At 37.7% G+C, this 25,656-nt stretch overlaps 1 protein-coding gene across 1 annotated transcript; it reads right to left on the reverse strand.

Moving 5' to 3' along the window:
* Nucleotides 1–285: 285 nt before the first annotated feature.
* LOC140226494 (N-acetylgalactosaminyltransferase 7-like) lies at nt 286–21,500 on the reverse strand. Its single transcript, XM_072306960.1, has 10 exons — nt 21,189–21,500; nt 13,922–14,238; nt 12,011–12,177; nt 10,841–11,054; nt 10,144–10,317; nt 9,245–9,362; nt 8,276–8,398; nt 2,280–2,498; nt 1,419–1,670; nt 286–1,194 (listed from the first exon to the last, which is right to left on the reverse strand). Exons 1-10 carry the CDS (start codon nt 21,498–21,500, stop codon nt 1,057–1,059), a joined length of 2,034 nt encoding a protein of 677 aa, XP_072163061.1. The 3' UTR covers nt 286–1,056.
* Between the last annotated feature and the right edge of the window lie 4,156 nt (nt 21,501–25,656).

The following is a 25,656-nucleotide window of genomic DNA, read 5'->3' on the forward strand; positions in this document are numbered from 1 at the left end:
AGTTTTTTTTTTCTGTTTTTTTTTTTTCCAGTGGCCATGGCAGGAGCCAAGCAAAGATGAGTAAGCTATGAATACTCCAGGTGTTGCTGCAGTACTGCAATTTATGATCATTCAATCTTTATGAAAACAGCCCCAAATGGACAAATTTGACTATAGTCATCATCAGCATCTTCCAGAACTCCATTTCACAAACGAAATATCCACAACCAGTTACAAGGAAGACATTCATGAAATGATAGTCTATTGTGGATGCTTTGGCGATCAGTCTAAGGGAGGGGTCTTCCACTAGGCAAGTTTCAATCTACCCGACTTCCCACAAATCCCACACACCATCCAACCAGACTCCCCTCTTTGTGGCTGCAGCCTCTTGATAGATCATCATGTCAACCACTGAGAAAAATCTTACTTCATATTTCATTCATAATGTCTCTCCATTTTCAAGTTATAAATCTATATGCTGAGATAGCATGTATATCTGTTTCATGCAACAATATATTAGGATCTACAAGGGGGGAGTACAACAGCTATTTCAGATGTGAGGAGAATTCAGACTGTTTTCCAATTTAGCCTAACTATCATTCTACTGCAGTGAACACTCATCAATCAAACACAGTTGTAGTGAAACGACCAGTCACTTTGTTCGATTGTCATCACGTGTGCTGTTTTGGACAACTACATGACCAATGCCACTTGCTGTCATTATGCATGAAACAATTATTGTCTTGATTATTTGAACTGCTAACTCTCCTGGGTTCGCTGACATGCCTCTTAATTGATCCGTATGGTGGCTCCTGTCTTCACTTTCAGAGTGTCCACCTACAAGGGCACTTCATCAGCTAGATGTACCATCTGTACTCCAATGTCTGTATGAAGCATTCTGTGGTTAATGGGTTCAGTGAAACCATTCATATCGAAACCACTACTTTGTCTGAATGATGGTATAGGTTGCCAAAAGGACTGTCCTGAAGCTGCTCAGGCTCTTTATATCTATGAAGTCACAGCTAAAAAGGCAGAATTGAAGCACTTCTTCATTTGAAATTATGCGCAGAGTGTCCATCACCGCATGGCGTCCTTGTAGAATTTGAATTCCTGAGAGAGTTTGCCTTTCTCACATGGGGCAACGAAAACTCTGTTGGTCACCTGATCATGATCCAGACATCGACGTCGGTGCCCTAAATAAATTATCTTCTCTTCCTGTGGAATTTTTAAAAAAGAGGAAGGAGGAAAGAAGATAATAAAATGAGAGAAAGAAATAGAATGAATTTATCAAAACACAGTATATACAGTCTGTGGTGTCTTTGTAGGCTGTACCTGGTTGCAAATATTCATTCTACGCCCCGTGGGATTCTTCATCATTCAGACTGATAAAAGATAACAAAAACACAGAGAGGAAGATTAAAGAATGCTAGATAATGTACCGGGTCATAGTCCCATTCTGTATCATCTGTTGTCGGGAATTTCTCAGCAGCACAGCGAACGAACATGATCTTGGTGGAATCTGCCTTGGCAAAGAGGCAGTAGCCATCCTCCACAGCCATCTGACCCCTGGTGTTGATGCGGAAAAGCTGGTTGCCACCCATCCCATGACAACCTGCCATTGCCATCACTGCCTTTGGGTTGGACTGGGCCCCATTAGTGTCCAGGCACAGCTCAGAGTCAACTGACCTAACCTATAGAACAGCAACAACAAAAATCATAATAAAAAAAGAAAATCAACAAGTGTTTGTTGCTGAATATTATGATGAACTCAAAGACTGATAGAACTAGATAATATGTGCATGTCCAAGATTACAACTTAGTTGGCAAATTCATAATTACAGTCTTAAGCTGAGCTTTCCCTATTAAAAAAAAAAAAAAAACAAAAACTGATACAATGATTGTGTCTTTATTCTGAACTGTAGCAAACATAATGAAAAGTTCTGATGGCCATGATCAAGAGTACAACAATTCAAGTTGGCTCCCAAAGCTAGCAAACATTTTATACATGTATATCTACTAGCCCCTTGGTAAAAGTTCTGAAAATAATTTATTTGCTGGTTTTTCAAACAAATTTGAAATAACAAATTAATGATCATACCTTAATGGCAGTTGTAACAAAACATGAATTTGAAAGCAGGAATTTGGTTTCATCATTATCATCATCAATTTCAATATCAAAAATATATATTCATTCCTTTCTTTGGTATAAGACAAACATATCAGTAATACATTTAATAATACTTCATCTTCCACTTGACCTGCTGAATAAAATACCACTAGTAAGCAACACCCCAACGTACCTCGCCCCAGATCTTGTTTTTGGCTGGTGGAGGGTATTCCTCCAGGGTGTCAAAGGCAACTTCTTCCATGAACCAAGAGAAAGATCTCTGGCAGTGGTCCCGTCGAAATGCCACCTGCTCGCTGAGGTTGCCACATGACTTTCCCTCCAGCTGTGGCTTGGTGGCGTAGAAGAAATCTTTATACTCGTCCAGCCACACCTCTGCCACACGCATATAATTCTGCAATTTACCAAATTTGTAAATGAGTTCATGGATATTATTTAGTTTTCCATTTACTCTAACTTTTTATTTGAATATTATATTTATATATATATATATATATATATATATATATATATATATATATATACATATATAATAAGTTTATATAAGTTTATTATATATATACATTATATATGATATATTTGAACATATTCAATGTACATTTTTTTTTTGGGGGGGGGGGGGTCAGTCATCACGAATAACTAATTTGATTATCTACTTTATCCATATTGTGTGTGTGTGTGTGTGCGCATGCATGCACTTTAAACTACTGGGATGTAATACAAATAATAAATTCAAACAAATAAGATAAAGACACATACATCTACTTACAGCTTTATTTTGCCATTCAGGTGCTCTCTTAAGTCACACACATGAGTGAATTATCTGCAGTAGCTGTGTCAATCATGTACCCTTTGTTATTGGCGGATAACGGGAATACATCTATTTTTTCTTGGTCCTGAACACTATGATGTGTTTGATGGTCTTTTTTTTTCTTCCCCTACGACCATGCTCCATCGACTTATGATAGTCTACATCCAATGTGGGGTTCGCTGTTGGATTCCATTCATCAACTCTCTATTTGATTAATGAAATACATCTCCTTTATTTTCATTCCTTTTATTGATAATTATCACTTTGTGCACAGGTTAATTATGTGGTACATGTATATGTCCAATCAGATCAGATGATGCAAATAGTCTTGATAGTTCTGAATAGAAAATGCATTGTAATGTATACGACGTTGATGGCGCCAGACTGCGCAAGCCTGGCGCAAGTGTATAATGTTTGAATAATGTTTTGCATACAATCATTACAGTTTTTTTGATTTTATGGAAACCATTTAATGAAAGTGAGAAGGGGAGAGCTCACAGCAACTCCTTTTGTAAGAACAAGGGGTATTGCACTCGTTCTTTTTTGTATATATTTTTGTTCTTGTCGGTGTTGTTTTTGTATGTTCAAGTGAAAGGTGATGGAACATAAAATGAGTAGGAAATAATAATAATAATAATAATGATAGTGGCCTCTTATAAAGCGCTGAAAGTCCATCAATGATGATGCTCATGGCGCTCTTACATATGAAATAGCGAATGAAAAACAAACAAAAACAAGATGCTTACTATACATAACGAAATCAATCTCAGAACATACGAAAAACCCTTCATGTACAAATTATACAGTAACTTATACAGTGTACAAAACATAAACATGTTCAAAACATGTTCAAAAATCAGATACTTTGAGTTTAGTTTCTTTAAATGTTAAGGGTCTTAGAGATGTAACCAAAAGAAATGCTATAGTTCAATGGAGTATGGAGAGAGGAGATATAATTTTTCTTCAGGAAACATTTAGTACAATTGACGTAGAGGACCAGTGGAAGAGGGAATGGAGCGGGCACTGTTTTTTTTAGTCATGGGAGTAACCACAGTCGGGGAGTTTGTGTCCTCATATCAAATAAATTAAAGTTGAAGGTATTGAAGCAGGAGGGTGACTCAGAAGGGAGATACATATTATTGGAGATTGAAGTATCCAATACAAGTTACATTTTATGCAATGTTTATTTTCCTGTTCGAGAAAAGCAGCAAGAGCAAATTGATTTTTAAAATAAGTTTAGTGATCACCTCAACAATTTTAATGTTAATAACTCGTTTATGATTATTGGTGGGGACTTTAATATGATTCGAAATTTTGATTATGATATTTCGAGTAAAAGGAGTACTATAGGCCATCAGTTTAATTTAGAATTTGAACATTTCCTTGGAACCTTCGATGCCTTAGACATATGGAGGAAAAGAAATCCAGATAAGATCCAATTTACATATAAGCAGAAGAACCCTTTGATACAAAGTAGGTTAGATTATTGGATAATTTCTAATCAATTGGAGAAGCAAATTTTAGAGTGTAATATTTTTTCAACAATTGCCCCTGATCACTCGGCTATTCAGTTAGGATTGATCTTAAATTACAACATTTCAAAGAATATAGGACCATCTTATTGGAAGTTTAATAATAGTTTTTGTTTAGATAAAGAATATGTACTTTTTTTGAGAGCAGAAATTAAATCTATAATAGAGCAAGGAAAGAAGGAGTTTACAGATGTTAGAGTCCTTTGGGATTTTGTTAAAATGAAAATTCGTGAAATAACAAAAATATTCGAAAGGAAAGGCGCAAGAAATACAGGAAAATATAAGGAAATTGCAGAAAAATATTTCTGATTTAGAACAATTGTTAATTATTTCCAAAGATAATGATATTTTACATCAATTAGAATTGAAGAGAAATGAGATGAAAGGATTATATGATCAGAAAGTAGCGGGATTAAAAGTGAGATCGCGGGCTAAGTGGTTTGAGGAAAGTGAAATTAATGAAAATTATTTTAAACAATTATTAGCATTTAATCAGAGAAAAACATTTATAGATAAATTAAAATTAGAAGATAGTGTAGAAATTACTGATTCGAAGCAGATTCTGAAAGAAATTAAACAATTTTATCAAAATTTGTATTCTCAAGGTGAGATAATAGACAATAAAGAGGATCTTTTAATTAATATGCCTCATTTGAATATAGGTGAAGACAGTAAAAAATCATGTGATGAGAAGATTACAATGGGTGAATGTATTTCGATATTAGATAAAATGCCTTTAAATAAATCACCAGGAAATGATGGATTAACAGTTGAATTTTATCAAACATTTTGGTCTGATATAGGAAACCTTGTTTTAGAATCCTTTAATGCAGCTTTTGAGAAAGGGGAATTATCAATCTCACAAAGACAGGGCGTAATAACAATAATTAAAAAAGAAGATAAAGATCCTTTGTATATTCGTAATTACCGACCAATTACCCTTCTTAATGCAGACTATAAACTTTTATCTAAAGTTTTATCTGAAAGAATAAAATTGGTATTAGGAGAAGTTATACACGTAGATCAAGTTGGATTTTTGCCTGAGAGGAATATTGGAGAGGCTGTTAGGGTTATTGATGATATTATATTTTATACGCAGTTGTACAATGTGCAGGGCTATTTAGTGACAGTCGACTTTGAGAAAGCTTTTGACACCGTCTCACACTCCTACATGAAATTATTAATGACAAAATATGGCTTTGGTCCATATTTTTGTAGATGGATAGAAGTCTTATACAACAATGCAATTAGTTGTGTTATGAATGGAGGCTTCTCCATGGGATACTTCGAAATAGGTAGGGGAGTAAGGCAAGGGGATCCCTTGTCTCCATACCTCTTTCTGTTGATTATAGAAACACTAGCATTGTTTATTCGAAATGAAAAAGATTTAAAGGGTATTTTGATTGCGGGTGATATGGAGACAAAGATAGTAATGTATGCAGATGATTGTTCAATTTTTGTGAAAGAAAAACGTGATATAGAAAGATTAGATAATATATTGGATTCTTTTTATTATACGTCGGGATTAAAGATAAACAGGGATAAGACATATATTATGAAACTGGGGTCTTCTAGTCAGATTAATGATAACTTGACTGGAATAACGCTGGGCAAATTGGTTCAAACAGTTAAAGTGTTAGGAATATATTTTTCTTTAGATATTAATGTTAAAGAAGAAATGAATTATAAAGAAATTTTGAGTAAAATAAAAAAATTGTTGGGATGGTGGAAGCAAAGGGATTTGACCCTTTTGGGGAAAATTCAACTGGTTAAAGTATTTGCTATATCTAAACTATTATACGTTTCTTCCATAATGTCAGTACCTCGATGGGTTTTCAGAGAGGTGGAAACGATTTGTTTTAATTTTATTTGGAACGGTCGTGACAAAATAAAGAGAAATTTATTGTATTTGAATTATGATAAAGGGGGAATGAAAATGCTGAATTTTAGGTACATGGTGTATGCCCAGCGCGTAATGTGGATTAAGAGACCTTTTTAGAGGTGATAAGAATATGAAATGGAAACAGTTTTTTGAACATGTATTTAACAAAGTAGGATGGAGATTAATTTTTCATTGTAATTATGATCCCCGGTTATTAAATATTAAAGCGCCGAAGTTGTATTTAGAATTTTTAGATATTTGGGATTATTTGAAAGGAAAAAATGTAATTGTTAAAGAAACGTATAATGAAAATCAAATAATTTTTAATATTTTTTTTTTATTTTAGGTAGGAATTTTCCCTTTAATGAAAAATTATTTAAAGCTAATGTTTTTCAAGTTAAACATGTCATTGACGCTGGTGGAAAAATTAGACCAGGGGCTTATTTTATTAGAAAGGGCCTAAATGCAGACGATTCAATTTCTCTTTATGAATTGTATGATAAATTTCCAGCAGAATGGAAGGTGGCGAGAAAAGGTAACGTGAGGGATCATATTTTGAGTGATAACCCTGCTGATGTTTTTGAAATTAGTCTTAATATAAACAAAAAAGTGTAACCCTTAGTGTCATTATTTTCAAAAATGATATACAATATTTTTATTGGTACCATTGAAGATTCTTTTCTTTCAAAACACCCAGAAGTATTAGCATTAAACATGGATAGATCGGCTACTGCAGTTTGTTTTTCTATTCCTAGAATTTCGACACTAGACTGGAAGCTGAGAGAATTCCAATATAAGCTTCTGCACAATGTTATTTTTTGTAATGATAAACTTCACCAGTTTGGAATAACACAATCAAATCTGTGCTCCTTTTGTAGGGAAGAGGTTGAAACATATTATCATATATTTTATGACTGTCCTTTAGTTTATCGAATATGGAACGAGGTAGGAAATAAACTAAAATTTCCTCAGTTTGTTAATATAAATTGGCTTGACGTTTTACTTGGATTCAGGGAAAATATCAAACTCGATGCTTTGTTGAATCATGTGTTAATTTTGATTAAGCATATGATTTTTGCTAACCGTGAAAGTGGAAGAGTTCCAACCTGTAAAGAAATATCTAAGGCAATTGCCACCTCAAAACAGTCTGAATATGAAAAAGCAACTTTAAAGGATAAATTGACATTACATTACGCAAAATGGGAAAATTATACTTCATGAAATACCGGGTTTAATTATTGCATCCTGTTAAGACATATCTTTTGTATTTATCTCAGTCAATCTATTTAAAATGAATGGAATATCCTGTGTTTTGCTTTGCCCGCTCCATATACTGGTTCTTTTTCTCTGATCGTCATTATTAAAGCTTAATTATCTGGTTATGAATCTCCAATTGCCTATGACCCAGAGAGATATTAGTTCTCATGATGTTTATAACTGGTGAATAGATTACATTTTAAAGATTTTGTAATTCCATCACCTCTCATGTTTCTTGTACAGTGTATTTGTTTTAGATAAAATCTTTATTCAGACTGGTGACTGAATCATGTCAAGTGTGTACAATTTATTAATGTTTAATCTATATTTTGCACAAACCTTTTTGTTGTCCGTCAAACAGTGTTATATAGATATTTTGTGTCACTACAATGTAACAATGTTGATTGGTCTGAATAAAGGCTATAAAAAGCGTCAAAAAAAGTGTAGAAAATTTTACAGCAAGCTGTGATCTGAAACTGTGATCTGATCTGAAAAAAAAAAAGTGTAGAAAATTTTACAGCAAGCTGTGATCTGAAACACTAGATTATAAATACGTCTACATGTCAAACCAGGGAGGTGGGCCTCCTTGGTCAAACACACTGATCTCTTAAGATCAGTGTGTGAAGATTTAGTAAAACCAAAGAGGTTCTAAGAACCTCTTTGAGTAAAACCTAATCTTGAACGCTCACCAAGTCTACAACGGATACTCCCTCTACGCCAGAGTGTGGGTAAGTGTAAGGCACCTGCTTGCGGTAGATGTGACCGACTCGAGAACACGGTACAAACTTCAGACTCCCTCCACACATCCATGTCTAGAAAACGAGATAATCATACAAAGTTCTAGTACCACGTGTCAAAATGTAGGAGAGTAAAGCCACTTGTTCACGTTTACTTTGGGAAATACAGCAAAATCAAACAAAAACGGAATGAAAAAAAAATGTTTTATAAAAATCGGATGCGTGTATAAGAACTTCCAATGATTCCAACTGGTATTGTGTGTTCAAAGAAGCATGTTTTCTTAAATCAGTGATGTATTGATATTACATTCACAAATTACATGAGATGATGATATCATTGTCTCATAGGTCTCTCCTTGATCGGTATAAAAAAATGGTATCATTCTTTGTTGTTATACTAATACTTCTAAAATGGATTTCGCATCGATCACTGTTTTTAGAATGATAAGAGCTACGCATGGATTCTCTTTTGGGGGATGTGCTGCAGATGTAATTGAAAGACCACAATCTTTTTATATACAGTACTATCATAAAAACATGTTTTTATTTCTAATCGAATAGGAGAATTTTAGGGCGCTGACATCATCACTCTCATTCTCTTCGTGATGAGATGTATACCACAACAAAATAGACATCGTAGATGGGGCTAGACGTTTCATAGGAGGGTGATTGAAGGCCACGCGTTGTTAGAAGGGGCCATCACAAATCTTTGCATATATAATAATATATGCGATGTGATGACGATGATAAACTCAACATCATTATGGTCAGACACGCTGCAATTGAATTGAACGCATTTCACCAATCTCCCTCATTCTTATTCTGCGTCAAAACGTGACAGAGTAAACAAGCCATTGTCAAAAAAGGATTATATGATTTCTGAATGAACTTATTAATGAATAACGTTCACAACATTCTCACTTTAAAAGAAATCTCGAAGTTCTCTCCGCCCCAAATCTGTAATCCCGGATCATATCCACCGAGCTGAAAGAAGAAGGAGCGATCCAAGGCGAAGAGTCCCCCGGCCATGACAGGAGAGCTGGTGTGTGGATTCAGGAAGGATTTCCACGCAACACAAGGGAAATGCGAGAAAAAAAACAAACAACAACAAATATTACAAAAAAAAAACCCAACTATAATTCTTATTTTCCCTTTATCTGAGCTATAACAATACTGTATATAAGGTTACAAGCTTATAGTTTGTGAAGGAACATTTTTCCATCGAAGGCTGCCTGATGACGCAAGTTCGACGGATAATCGTTAATACCGTTCCGACATTGTGATTCAGATAGTTTGTGGGCGCTGACTTACTCTCTCCGGTTATTACCTCAAGATGTTCTTAACATTGCAAACACTATACCCGCTGGTAAAATGAAAGCGGGGTTTAAAAAAAAAGTGTTGATTTCACGTCATTCGCCATCAAAATGAACAGCATTGGAATAAGGAGAACGGCGTGCATGCAAGGTGTAAACTGCTCGGGAACAATCAACGACGAAAGATGAGACGATAAAATCTAGTTAGGGCAAATTCCAATGGCTCCAAAGCAAAACTGACATTAACCTGCTCCCAGTACTCTTCCATGTAACAGAAGGTATGGAACTCTTCAGATCTGACAGTCAATATTACGTGAGGATATTTCATGTGCACGTATTATACATTAGAAAGTAATGGAATAAATGCATGGAGTGCATATCAACGTAAGGTTACTTTTGCTCTTTTCATTTTATATCCATATAATATATATATATATATTTTTCTGACAATCTCTCCCTTTTCCCCAGAACTGACTGCAGAGAGTACGAAAAACATAACATGCTTACGGGTAAGGCTGACTGGAGTGTTTAAGACCCAGCCTATGTCTAGACTTCCTCACGGGAATTCGTTTGTACCAGAAGTCCCAGTCGAATGCGCCGCGACAGAGTCCGTCGCCCTGAGAGCCGTAGGCAAAATTGTCGGCACTGATTGCATCCACGGTCGGACATACCACGGTGGTTCTGTCAGATCATGATATAATAATTTCATTCGGAAGGGTTTATTTATTTTCTAGCTATTGGTGGATATACGGATCTTCGTTAGCGAAGAATAGAATAGTAAACAAACAAAACAATAGTAACACAAGTCCTTGAATTAGAACCTGATTTACGATTTGTTTAGAAATAACGAATTCTTAGCAAGTAAGCAACCACGGTATTACGGACTGCTTGAAGTCTACAATGAAAGGACTATAGCAAATGAGAAAAGTTTGCCAAGCATTTGCTGTAAAGGTGACTCGAACCAGTGACCCCATGATTGAAAGTCGGTAGTCGAAACGGCCGAGCCACAACAGCTTCTCAAATTGGACATAATACTTGACGAAACGTGCCCCAAACCGCATTACATAGCTCTCCAAGTTTTTATCGTATTCTAATAGTAGATGAAACTTGTCTATCAACTTGTCTAACCTATAATCTACAGGTTCTTTACTTCCAAGGTTAGTTAAAGGTTTGATCGTCTATGCAAAAATATCTCGCCATTCACCTGTTCAGTGCTATCTCAGCGAGCAGAGGCGGTAACCAATTTGGGGCGCACTCACAATGAGCGTCTAGGAAGACCAGCACCTGGCCTACCGCTGCCCTCGCCCCGATGGTCCTAGATCGGATGAGGCCCTCCCGACGCGTATTTCGCACGATGCGGGCTTTTCCTGAGAAGCGAGGCTGGAGGAGGTATTCTTCTAACTTCGTCTTCAGGTGAGCTGTATCAAGATGAGGAGGCAGAAGTAAAAATTATAATCTTGTCACTCTTCTCATACCTCCTTTGGCTAAAGGTCAGACTGATGTGTTCCATCTGTCATATTCTTGTAAATTGTTATCACTGCGATATTTTGTCACCATTTTCATGCATTTCTTCAAGAAAAAAGTCGGGTTAAGAGGTTGAAAAAAAGAAAAAAAACTGTGACATCATTGCTTCAGGAAAAACATATCACATTTAATTTCTTTCGATAACAATTGGGGAGAGGAAAGTGTCTCAGTCTAGATTCATGCGTCTTCCCATTGACAACCTCCCCCCCCCCCCCTCTTAAAATGATAAAGGATGATTACTAAACAACATACTTTTTCAAATTATGAATTTCTTCCGTCGAGATGTTTTCATTGCAACTGATTGACAAATTGCCCTACATCGACGTAAATAAGCACTGAATTGATCAGTGTTTTAGTAGTAGCCATGATAAAAAATCATGGGCGTACATACTCGAGCAGGATTCGAACCTACGACCTCCTGATCACCGGACAGGCGTCATCTCCACTAGACCACCGAGCTTTCGCCCGAAAGCAAGTGTTGGTTCTAATCCTTATAGCATGCAGCGGGTACTGCTTTGTTATTCAAATTATGAATTTCTTCCGTCGAGATGTTTTCATTGCAACTGATTGACAAATTGCCCTACATCGACGTAAATAAGCACTGAATTGATCAGTGTTTTAGTAGTAGCCATGATAAAAAATCAAGGGCGTACATACTCGAGCAGGATTCGAACCTACGACTATTTACGTCGATTGCCCTACGTCGATGTAGGGCAATTTGTCAATTTGTCAATCAGTTGCAAAACAACATACTGTAGACAAACACCCTTTATTAAAAGCCTGATACACACAGGCCAAAATAGTGTGGTCACAAGAGCGTGAGAACGTCGTCTGCCCACCCTTAACCCACCTTTGTCACTGAAGTCGTCGACGAGAAGGACTTCGGCCAGGAACTGAGGTGGTGACGTGTTGAAGATGCTGTGGATGGTACGTAGCAGGGTAGACCAACCTTCATTGTGAAAGATGATCACCACACTGGCATTGGGCAGGTTGGTCGAGTAGTGCCAGTGTCTGCATCTTTGATGAGAAAAATTCGCATGGAAATTTTAGCAAATTTTCACGGATGATCTTGTGTTTTTGTTTGCATGGACCATCGCGTTGAGAGGTCATCACGGACGTACTTTACTGCTTATGAGCAAGCTACCACGAGACCGACAGTTTTAGGTCAGTTTGCAGGACTAGGCAGTGTGTTGTGGTCAGAAGACCAAGGGTCCCATGACTGTGAATCCATGAACTTATCCACTTAACCAATACGGCTCCTGATGAAAACGATGATTACGACGGTATTTAGAAACGCAACAAACCCTATGAAGTTTGTATATAGTCAGGAGAGCAACATGCAGTAGGCAAAATGATACGCAGTATTTTGTAGTCTCTTCGTATTGGTCACCATGACAACGAAATAAAAGGACAAAAAGGACATGTAATCATGTTAGGTTGTTGTCGTTGATTTTTGTAATCACGTAACGAAAGAATCTAGCTTTGTTTTGTTTTTGTTTTGTTTTTCCAACTTAGTCATAAAATCAGCGTATCGTCCTACCTTTTCAGTGAAAATATTTCCAAACATCTCACCTAAAGTGTCCACCAGATCGCCGATCGTTGAATTTCAGTTCTAAAAATGCAAAACTTCCCGCATGTGGGAGGGGGATTACTCCCAAGCCCTCTTTCTGCTCAGTCGCTTGCGCCCCCCCCCCCCCCTCCCCCATTATCGGGGCCATGCTTCTCCGAGACCCTACCCTGATTGGTTTCTTTAACTCCCTTTATAAGAAAGGTCCATTATTTCCAATTTCGAACACCATCCCCTAAAAATGCGAAGTACAGGTCTGCGATCCTAAGTTTAAAAAGAAAATGCAGTTCTACCAAGGAGGTATGAGAGAACTACCTCCTTGGTTCTATAAACAGAACTGTTACTTTTATGTGCACTTGGATGTGACTCTGCACATGTTTGTCACAATGCGCTAGTCATAGTAAAAACATCATCCTTATGCGTCATAATACCGGCTGATGGGGAACACTAAGTATTATAAATTAAACTTTTGCATGTGTGTTTGTGTGTCAGAAGTGATGGCGAATTAAGAAAATAAAAATGGCAAAGGGACCGAGAAACGCACATCAGCATGAGCGCTGCATTCTGAGCCGGGGGGGAGGGACTCGATTTTCGCAATGATTCAGGAAACAAAGGTAGCGGCATTTCATCAGATATTCCATTTCCCTCTGGATTCATCACATCGTCCATCACTGGCGGTTAGAAATCGACAGCGGTTCACACTTTGATCACCGCGACACGGAGATCGAGTTCGTGAATCATTCAAGAGCGTTTCTACGGTGTCAGAATATTCATCGCATCGTAGGGTTGCGATATGAACGATTATGTACTATAGGTAGCATAATCTTATGCAAGTCATATAAATTCACCTTGGCTTCAACTCTGATTCTTTATTCATATCTCTGCATGTTGGCTTATACGAGCGCGTCTGTGCGTAGGTGCATTTGCGTAAATGTTTGTGTATACTAAGTGCGGCATAAATAGTTTGTGTGTATCATTCCATATGTATATTGTATTTGTGCATAGTGTGCATATATATATATATATATATATATATATACAAGAACATACACATATGTGTGGGTGTGTGAGCGTGTGTAAGTGTGAGTTGAATATGAACATGCTTAATATACGATGTTTGAACATAAAATATGGCTTCTATCCCTGAGAAACAAGTTTTACAGTATTTTTCATCTTGGATCCTACCATACTCACTCCCTGTCGCGGAGATCCGCCACTGCTCGGTCCAGAGATATCCGGTCACTGATGACCATGTTGAAGCCGTACTCCTCGATCGCTCTGTCGTACAACGGCTGTTCGGATCTCTGTAGGTGGACCCCCAGGCCGTACTCGCCAAGTCCGTTTCTCACGGGCTGGTCACGTGGTTCGAAATTGCCCAATGACTTACGGAGCACTGGCCTAGCGACCCCGTTCGACTGCCTCGAAGTTTGTGATTGGTCAGAAGTTTGTTGACGTGCACGGTCTACTGATAGTTCTTCGTGCTGAAGTTGACGATTCTGGCCTTGTACGCCCTGAGAGTAAAACGTGATAAAATGTAATTTGCACGAATATGATTAAACGGGAGTCCGCTTTACAAATGGGCTTGTTTATGAATATCCGGACACAAAATGAGAGGAAGAGGATAATGAAACTTTTAGCAAAATCTGATTAAAAATAAGAGGTTGATGACTTTGTGGTGCATGTGAGCTCACCTTCCACTTATCCTGTGCATAAATTTCATAAAATATCACTCTCTCTTTACCGTTATTGATATTGAATACGTTTTCTGCTTTTTTTTTTTTTCATGCAAGGGCCACCATTATAAGGGAAAAATACATTACAATGATTGCATTAAGGATGAATATACGATTGGAAATTTACTTGATTAGAAATGAAAATTTGAGCTGGCGCGTGAGACCATGAAATTGCCACTTTCTATTCAATTGATCACAACTTCAAAAAAAAAAATCATAATTTTCTTCGTTTTGATCAAATATTTCTCAAACTTTCACTATTGATCTTGTTTCTCTAATAGTTCTGTTTCTATTCACACAAACTACCTTTCCAGATGGGTTTTCTCTTTACATCTATTACGGTCTTGTATAATTCATTCATGATACATTGATTAACCCTATTAAACTACCAACCTCTTAACAAGTGAACCTATTACACTAAACAACAAAACATGAAGTTTACACAACGCGCACTGTACAAATGAAAACGAGAAAGAAACTTTTACCTGCTAACACACAAATAGAGTAAAAACACAAGTCTTTTAATGATGGTCAATTGTCTGTTTCCTGTTTCCATGAATACAGCAAATAGGCTGTATAATGATGTGTAATGATCCGGTGCAGACATAACAACATATGAAAAATAAAAACAACGAACAGGTAGACCTACTCTGCCAGACGTGACTATTTCAATTCATTCTCATTCCCAGACAACCTTTTGCATAGGAAATGAAAACAAACTTTGCGTCTTTTTGTAGTTTTTGTTTTTGTTTTTGTTCGGTAAACATACTTTTTTACAGCATTTTCTACAGCATGGAGAGAACTAAAATATCATCACACGATGCGGTAACATGGATATACGAGCAATGCATGACTGATGGTCATGAAAATAATGGTATCTATACATGTGCGCATGTGCGATTTTGCCTGATATTCACGAATGTACACGCAAAAAAGATAAGCAAGAAGGAAAAATGTGAGTTGGAGACAGCTTAGGAAAGGCGTTATTCAAAACTATCGCACACATCTACCTTTTTTGCTTTTGTTTTATTTTTTCCTAGCTGCAGTGACACAACGTAAATCCGGAATGAAATTACTCCTCGTTCAGGAGGACTTGCTAACGTTGTTGTTAATCATCAACGTCTAACATAAAGTGAGATAAACATGCAGTTGTATATAAGGTGATGCTGTCATCAACTGACCGAATCTTCTATCTATGATATAGTAGTTTGTAGACAAAAAAAAAAAGTATCCCACAGTTTCTATTTTCCATTTTGTTTCATATTCAATATATACGTATATAGGGCCAAACGAGACCGAGACATCAGAGGCCATCTGTTTACCAATATCAATCTTGTTGGTAATCACCGTGTCATGAAAACTTGCTTAGGAACTTTCAATATTTTTTTCTTAAGTTTCCTGGTGAGGTCCGTGTATGATAAAACCTCTGCAATATTGTGTTTTATTTAACTCTACGTGTCCTAGCTTGAACATTGTGAATAGACACGCACGTTTAATTAATCAATTGAATCGTTATAAAGAGCTAAGAAATTTCAGTTCCAGCCAGTTATCTGTGGTTGGTGAGGCTATTCCTCTACAAAATCCACCCCACACGGAGTCTGAACACTCTGTTCTTCATACCGACTACACTTTTTAACTAATATTTGAAATATCGTTTTTCCTTTTTATATTGTTGACACAAGTCACCATGGGAAATTCCTTACAGGAGGGAGACCTGCAACCGAGTCTGCCACTAAGAACACAACCATTAGTTTTGCAATCAATGACCCGAAGGATTTCCGTGCACGTATCTTGGATATTCGGGACGTGAATAAATCTAGCTCACTTAACGCTAGGCACGAACGTGATGTGAAAGGCGAAGAGGAAGGCGGCTAGAAAGTGCGGTGTCGAAATAACTTTATGTACACCAAAAGGAAAAAAAAAGGGGGGGGGGATGGAGAGGTAGGGTGGGAGAGAGAGAGAATATATATATATATATATATATATATATATATATATAACATATTTATGTATGCATGATGCCACACATCATTTGAAATAATAGTTCCTTAAAGCTAATGAGAAAGTAAGAAATAACAAATATTGGAGGTTGATTTCCATTTCTCGTGTGTTGGATAGTAATGAGCGCAGGAAATTCATGCTCCGCAGTCCCATTCATACAAACGACGTCTCTGAAATGAGGGGTAAAGGTATATTGATGTGGTGTTGTCATAAGAGAGTGATGATCGTATTCTTGATGAATTTTTATAAGACTCATTAATACAAGGGTTGTAATTCATGTCTTATGCGAGGGAATACTGATGGGTTTGGCGGGATGAAAATCAATAAAGATTATCTGTTAATTCTTTTTCGTATTCCTCATCATTCGTTCATATTCGCATCACACATTCGAATTACTTAAGCAAAATACTGAAAGATAACTCCACGATGAAACCGATTCAGTGATGGAATTAGTTTGATTCCGAGTAAAGACAAAAAAAAAATGTTAAAATAACTATAGACTTTCGACCTTGACTTAACACAAAGTTGTTATATATTCTTATAAACCTTTATGGCATTTTGCTCATTGATGGGCTCGCAGGCATGAAATGAGATTATTTCTAACCCTGCGAGTTTTTAAGATGTATCACTATATGAATATTTACACAAATTTGATTTGAATTTAAAATCTGAATTAAAAGAACATAAACTTATTCTAATCTCAAATTCAGAATAAAAGACAAACAAACAAACAAACCCGACCCTTATCAAAATGCAGCATGCGGCGGTGGAATGACAGGGCAGAATACAGTAAATTTCTGGCGCGACTCGGTTATTATATTGCCTACTAGGGAATATCCCTGAGTCATGCTGAAGTTGTTGTTGCTGCTGCTGCTCCTGCAAACGCTATAATTCATTTCGTCTTACCCGATCAGTTATACTTGAACTTTTCCCAATGTGGTGTTTTCGAGCTGCATGCTCAGTGGTAAGAAGACGAGCTATATCGCTGACATGTAACCCGGTTTGAAGAGCGGGAAAGTAGGCTCTTGAGGCGTATCATTTACGAGACTCGACAGAGAAATATGAATCACATCTTGGAGTTCAATGTTCTCTTTTTCCGATTTTGCACCATCCCGTGGCAGAACATCATTGAAATCTCAAAGTACAGCGTTCTCTATATCTTTCTCTTCTTTCTTCCACGCAACCCCAGAAATATATGTGTATATATATATATATATATATATATATATATATATATATTGCTGGATGTCTAAATTGAAGGTTTCATGGCGCAAATCCTGAGGTATTGCCTTGACCTTTTTTAAGACTGATGAAAAGATGAACTTTCTTGGCTTGAGTGTGATGCTGGCACGGTTGTTTATTTTACGAAGCTTATGCCGGAAATCTCACTTCTCGCCCCTTCCTGTATCTCGAATATGATTATGTTGGCGATACAGAGCAATGTCTTCGAACATTCCGTCAACTTGCAATTCCTGGATGTAGCACTGATTTGATATTCCTTATGTATAGACCAAACATTCAACACCAAAGTTTGCAAGATCACAGAAGTCTTACCAGAGAAATCGTATTGCATGTGTACATGAAAGCAATGCTTCGAGCAAAGTCTGGAATTGTGAATACTAAGCAGTAAACATCTTAAACTATTGTAATTATCAATATCACTCATACACATTCCTTTGGTAATCATCTAAACTTTCAGGTAAACTTTTGAAATACAATGGCATTTCAAGCTATATTTAATTCCGGATCTGTATATCACAACTAACACTCGGATTTCTGCGTACTATATACTCTTCCCGTTAAAAACAAGCAACAACGAAACGACGAAAACAATCACAATATTATTTTCTTTTGAATAGTGAATTCGTTATCAGAAATAAAATCGGGATTTAACCTGTGAGATGCGTAGCGATACTGGCGTAGCGTAGCGATACTGGCTTAACATGCACGCGTTGTTGGTGTAGCACTTCCAACCGAACTCTTCAGTTCGTGTTAATTGTTCTTTGGAAATAAACGGAGAAAACATTATAGATAATCGTTTCAGCAATGTTGTCAAAGTGGAAAAGTGACTTTCCGAACTTTAAAAAAAAAATGCAAGCTACTAGTAATGGGCATCGTACTGTAATGCAAATTGAATTCAGTGGAATTCAAAGTTTGCAAGCTGACAGACAGGTATAAGGGGATCTATTGTTTTGGAAATAGGACTTCACCAACAAAAGAAAGCGCAATCCTATTAATTCTTAACGCACGTCCTGAACAGTGTCTGTCGTGAAGCTTCAAAGGATTACACCATGGAGGTAGCTCCATGATTACACTAAGGAATAAGGGAGAAAGGCAAAACCTACCAAAAGACAAGATGAGGAAGCGATTTACATTATCGGGTGCCGACGCCTTCTCCTTTTCGGTCTACTCGCCGTATAATATTACAAAGTTTGCATGATTTTGAATTTTTACTGCCCACAACGCGTGACAAACGGCGTCTAGTTTCCACACGCTGTAAGATATCGGCTTTGAGTTACAACCAGTGCCCGGATTCCATTAGTCTGCAGTACGGGGCATTGCCTCGGAGAGGTGACTGGATCCGATGACGTCCCCAGGGCACTTGAAATAGAGAACCCGACAACGGTTCACTGCAAAGATCGGTTTAACCTGAATTCTTTAGGCCTTCCGGTGAAGGCAAGACAAGAAAGTACCTTCCGGTGAAGGCAAGACAAGAAAGTAACATTGATAGATGCAAGTATTATTCATATTACATACATTTAGGTCCTATATCCTATGATACGCGTGTGTGTATGTGCGTGTATGTGTAATAGGCAGAAGGGGGAGACACAAATTAATGCTCGTGTCTGTATAGCAGGTATGTTTGTAAGTACATTAACTATAATGTATATGTACTAACAAACATATACCTGCTATACAGACAATGATTTTTTTTACACGCTCATGTAGATACACTACTTGTAGATTACACAAGTGTATATACACGAGAGTGTCAAAAAATAAATAATAATATGCCTTAATATGACTAGCCATTGATTGATTTCATATTCCGTTCATTCATAATATTTTCTTCATCAATAATCCAGAACATCTCACCGTAAATTGTATTCATTGTAAATATAGGCCTACTGAATAGCAATAATATCGGCATGGCATGTGAACGTAACTAACAGTCATAAACAGACCTGTGTATTCTTTTATGTTCCCAGGCGCGTCATAACAGGAAACCAAAGATTATGGGCACGCAAATATGCAGCCAGGTCGGTAGCAAAGTATATAAAGATACTGAAAGTGTCAACAAATCGAGTCAATGTACACTAATGCATCTTATGGTTAACATATGTGATATCATTAAAGCACGGTACGCGATGATCCACAGTGACAATCTGGTTTTACTTCAAATTTTAATGAATATAAGGGATTTGCCCATTGTATGCTCACAGTTACAACTCTTCGTGCTATGGGCACATTCACATACACTTATATCTCACAACACAAACATATTATAAGACTTGCGACTTCCTGCACGGAAGTGCTACAGACGAGGGGATCTCTTCTACCGTCGGAACTCTATATCCTGTCCAATGTCAAAGTTCAGGAAAAATGAGTTCCCCCAAAGTATTTGATGATGTATTTTGTAGAAAATGTCAATGATGTTCATAAGTAGCCTACATTGAGGATCCCATGAATTTCATTTAGGCCTCGCTTTACTCCGCAAAATCCTCACCCATATAGAATTTTGTTTAATATAGGATCAAGCTTTTGGAATCATCCAAGCGATGATCTAAAAATGCACTAATCTTGCTGTAATAAAATATAGACAGTCTTGTTTGGTTGTTAGATAATGAAGTATAGACAGTCTTGTTTGGTTGTTAGATAATGAATTATTTGAATTACATTTTTTTTCTTCCATCTCATTTTCATAATTTCTTTGATGCCATCTAGACCATGCTCATGACAATGGTTAGTCTTTGGCAACAGCTTTGTATGTGCTGCGTACCCTTCCTCTCGTATAGTTTTCCTTCCTATTTTCGTTCCGTTCCTTCCTTCTCCCTGTAACATGCCCAATGTCTCTTGTTGTTTGCCTTGTCTATGTCTTTGTTTTCCCCGAGCGTTCCCTGGTCTGTGTGTGTATTTCTGTTCCTTTACTTTTTTTTTTCTATTGCATAAGTTGTTGTTTTGGTTTTTTTTTTTCGAGTGGCCCACAACTCTAAAAGCTTGTCTTTTTCGTGGGCCTCTCGATCTTTTCCAATAGCACATATATTTCGAACAAATAGTTATATATATATATATATATACCACCGCTTTTGCGGGATAAGAAGAATGTATATAATCCACAGGGAAGAATGGAAGTGGAAAGGTCTCGTGTGGACCAATATCAGAAAAGAAAGGCAGAACTAATCGATAACATAATAAATAGATATCGTTCATCAACATGCACTGTAAGAAGTTGAATTTGATTCTTTTTTAAATATAAAGATATAATTTATTCAGGGGTAGTAAGGTTAGTAGTAAAAAACTTTGCTACATAGGTATCATTTTGACCATAATAAAGGTATTATTTGACCTTATACATTCTCCTGTTTAGAAAGTGGCCGTTTGTTTTGTCTTGGTTTTTGTTTTCCGTCCGTCAAAATGAAGAGATCATTGCGGAAATACCACAACTGTGAGTTTATGAATTCCGTCTTTTGTAATAATGATAAAAAGCGGCAATAATCACAGCTCACCTTTACGCGTTCACCTCCCTCCTTGCCACCATGCCTGCCACCATAGGAACCTCTGTGCGTCTGACTGACTGCATTCCCCCAAGGCTTTCCTTCCTCGTCCTTCACCCATCCTTCGACCAGCCGGGCATCGTTTCCCCTCGAAAGCGACGATGCTGCCGTAGACGAGTCCGAACTCACTATTATCAAGATGGGCACGGAGCCGACGAGGAGGATGACACCGAGAACGAACTGGAGTCCTCGTCTCGGTCTCGAAGGCGCCGATAGTCTGCCTAACCCGACACCACCAGTTCCACCAAAGTATGATGGGGCCATGTTAATGCCCGTAAAGTCGCTGGGCTGCGGCTAGGTTCGAGGTCTTCACGTATGAATAAAACGGCGTTTATCAATGCCAAGGCGGAATTTCGTGGGTACTGACCAACGGAGATCACATCTCCATTATCTCGTTTGAAGGCATCCGCAGCATTACGAATTACGTAATAAGTGATTATTCATCCTGGCTTGCGGTGTTCATTAATTTGCATCGCATAATCCTAATCTTTCTCGTCATAACATATCAAGCTCACTGCTGCCTTCTAAGAACGGGGCGTGCACTCACTACCTCAAGGGCGTGGACGGGAGCGAAAGTGATGAGAGTCCTAAGAGGGCAGAGATAGGTAAACTTCTGTCCGTGTGTGGTGGAAGTCGCCATTCCGTCGACCACGACGCATCTTCACACGTCTCCCTTCTCGCTGTTGATATCTCCCTAACCGCAGCAGGGAGCAAGAGGACGTGTCAATGCGTGTGAACCTGCATAACATAAAGAGGGAATGAGAGGAGGTGAGAGTCGCAGGGGAAGAGAGAGGGAGAGGAAGCCAAGTTCACAACTGGTTTGAAACCGTGTCAGAGTGTCATATCTCATTGAGATGAAAGACGACGCCTCCACGCGACAATTTATAGCATGATGTAATTACACGGACGAAGTCTTCTGCTTGTACGATGATGCTCAAGTTCCATGTTGATTTGATGGACTTTTCCTGCCATTAATAATAGGGTCGAGCGACGGCTGGTGTGCCGTGTAACCTCAATAAATTATTGCACAATCATGGTTTAGGTGGATTAGGAAATTATATCACTCATTAACGATTCGTGTGTTGTTTCTCGTTTCTTGTTTTATTAGTTCTGTGACATGCTAGTATTTCTGAAAATATACGACACCTTCTGATCTTGCGCGTTTTCCAAGCTGTCATTAAAACCTGTGGCAGACGCCAATGTTGTCTCTTGTTGCAGTAATTTCAACCATGAATGCACCGATTAATACATTTAGAAACATCTCTCTCTCTCTCTTCCTCTCTTCCTTGTTGTTATTGTTGTGTTTTTTTTTTCTACACAGATTCGAACGCGTTAATACATTTCATTCTTTTGTAGATTACTTGTCATAATCTAGGATGAACAATTATGGAAGTATCATAATAATAGAACGAAGAATCAATTTTAGATAGTTGGAGTTACATGCAGTCCGCATTTTTATGACAGTGTATCGAAACACAAAATGTTGAACTCAATGAGTAAATGGCGAAGTGAACCTTGTGTTATGTAAAGTCAGAAGCTGGATTAAAGGTAAACATTAAATAATTATTTTCAAAGCCTTGGAAGTAGACTGTGGTCACGCAGTAAAGTCCCCTAAAAGAGGAGGAGTTACCCCAGGGAGGTAGTTTGAACCATTTCGTTGCTTAGAAGGAGTAGATCAGTGCAAATCTTGATGAATATGAAATTGATTTAGTCGAAAACATACGAGCGGCCAAGGCAAGCAAAGGCAACGGAACGGCGTCAAAGAATTAGGTACATGTATATTACATTCGTCAACTGACTCCTTCTTCGACAGCCTATGAACATACAAGGTCATCCTATAATGTACAAAAAGGAAAATGCACGCGACAGTGGCTTACGGGTATACTATGTAAGGGGTACATGAGGAAATGTAAAAATTGTATCTGTTTTGCGTGACTCAAACCTGACTAGGTCAGTGACGAGCGAAGGTATGATGCTTCCGTTGTGGGAAAAAGGAACATTGGAGGGAACATTGAGAACCGTGACGACACACCACATCTAATACACCTCTGGAGGGCAAGGCAGCTTAATGTTTATATTGATGTAGACCCTCAAATTTGATTTTTTTTTTATTTTTTATTTTTTATTTTATTTTTTTTTTTTGGGGGGGGGGGCTTGTTTGTATAAAAGCGTGAAAATATTCCGTTGTTTTGTCTACCGCATGAGGTAAGGACTTGTTATCGGTATGGACCAGACGTTCATAGTAATAACCTTTTGCGAGGGTGGTCTATATTTTGCTTACATTGACAATGATCGATAGCGAAAGCCATCGCCATCAAGCAAGGCTCGAATGAAAATAAAAAAGAACAAACATTAGTTTCATGACGACCTGTATTTGCACTGAGCAGGTGTCTGGGATTTCCGTTTGTAGACGAGGTGGCTTTCCATCGAAACTCGTAAAAAGAAATAGAATCCCACCCCACCCCAATAAAAAGCACACGAAAGAATAAACAAGCATATCACAGTAAATGCCAGATGCTACGCAGGTATAATGTTCTGGTGTGCAGTCCAGCAAAATAGAAAATACACACACACACGTGCGCGCGCGCACACACACACACACATACACACACAGTACAAAGCATTATCCTTTTATCTCTTATTACACACATTTTATCTTTTATTACACACAAACGCCTGCGTATTACCATCCCGTATGAAATATTTTGAAACCCAAAGGCTGAATCACATTTAGTAACACAATAAGTCAATTTGTGGGCATGATATTTCGCATGACAGTGTTCAACGGCAATGTTTTACCATGCAAAAGTTTAATTTCTCGTTGTTCAAAAATCTCCACAGGATGGTCGCAAAGATATAATGAATATACGATTCTTTTACATCTAAAACGTACAATACACAGAGTAACTTCAACAATTATACACGGTATGGTACCACATTTCGATTGGAATTCAAAAGAAGAGCAAAATGGTGAAAAGCAGGCTTACCTGTGAAGCACGTATTTTGCTCACCTGCCTTGCTGTACAAAAGCTTTGTAACAGGCTGAACTCTATATTCCGCTAGTTGATACAACAGACGAAATGAAACCCGTTATTCTCATAACAATTCACTGGCAGCGGGTGAATGACGGCAGATATTTCACAGAGGACAGCCCAACATTTCCGCCAGATCACGCGTAACATATGGCACCGACCCGGCCTATTTTTACACCAGTCTTGATAACCGTGTCATGTATAAATTCAATTCCTGGACCCCATGCCCCAGCGGAAGAGGCGACCCAAGTTTATCAAATTAGTTTCCACCTGTATAGGCTGTCATGGTATAGGTATATCGGTGTATTTACACTCTGAGTCGACCGTTCAATCAAACTTCTGTCAACCAAAACAAACAATATGATCAAAATATTGTGAATATAGTAACCCTGTGTTAATGTTCAACACATAATTAATAATCAACTGGTATGTTTGCCTTCACCCTTCAATTGCCATTACACCTGCAACCTGTTTAGAAGACGTGATCACACTCTACGCAGAATCTACTCCAGGTGTATGAAAGGGTATCAAACAGTGGTAACCTGTGATAAGTCAATCATTATCTTTTACTGTCCCAGGTACAACAGCCTCTTCCCCGAATGTCGTCGAGGGCTTTCGTCAGTACGGTCATGTTTGCGGCCAACTATTGTCCACATGATTTTTTTTTTTTTTTTTTTTTACTTTTTCAGGTGGTCAATTAAACACAGACATATCAATACAAAAGCATGAGTCAGCATTAAACAAATAAAGCATTAAAGATAAAAAAAAAAAGGAAGAAATGCTCGGAAAAATACGCTCTAAGAGACAATGAAAATGATATTATTATTAGTCTAGTTACCCAAAACGAGATAGCCTAGTAGTGGCAATCTCAGTATGTGTCCTTTTGCAAGTTTCATTATTGTCTTCTTCAGTTTGTTTGTTTGTTTGTTTGTTTTTCTGGTCATCACTATTTGAAATGTGCGGGAATCTTTGTATAAATGTAATTCCCTAGTCCTCGTTTCATTTCTATCTTTTGATACCATAAATGTTAATATTGGAATTGCATCACATTTTCACTTCTCGATTCGGCGAAACTTGTCCAAAACACCGATTGTTTCACCTCAAATGCATGATGTCATCAGAACTGTACTAGAGATGTTTTCCAGGTTTGTTTTGGGTCAGCTCTATATAATTATTCAGTTCTTTATTCTCAACGTCAACGTCGCGCCGACTGACATGGCTGCAGGCAAGCTCGAGGGACCGGCAGGAGAATGCCGTGAGTGGGATCGCCTCTTGCTAGTCTGTATATAAACTTTTCTTTCCTTTTTCCATTGCTGATGCAACTTCATCTTCACAGCATTTTCATGCATAATTCCCTCATTGCGGATTAAGACGAATGTTTTCAAGTA

This window comes from Diadema setosum, chromosome 1 (genome assembly GCF_964275005.1).
Source record: "Diadema setosum chromosome 1, eeDiaSeto1, whole genome shotgun sequence".
NCBI classification, from domain to species: Eukaryota; Metazoa; Echinodermata; class Echinoidea; order Diadematoida; family Diadematidae; genus Diadema; species Diadema setosum.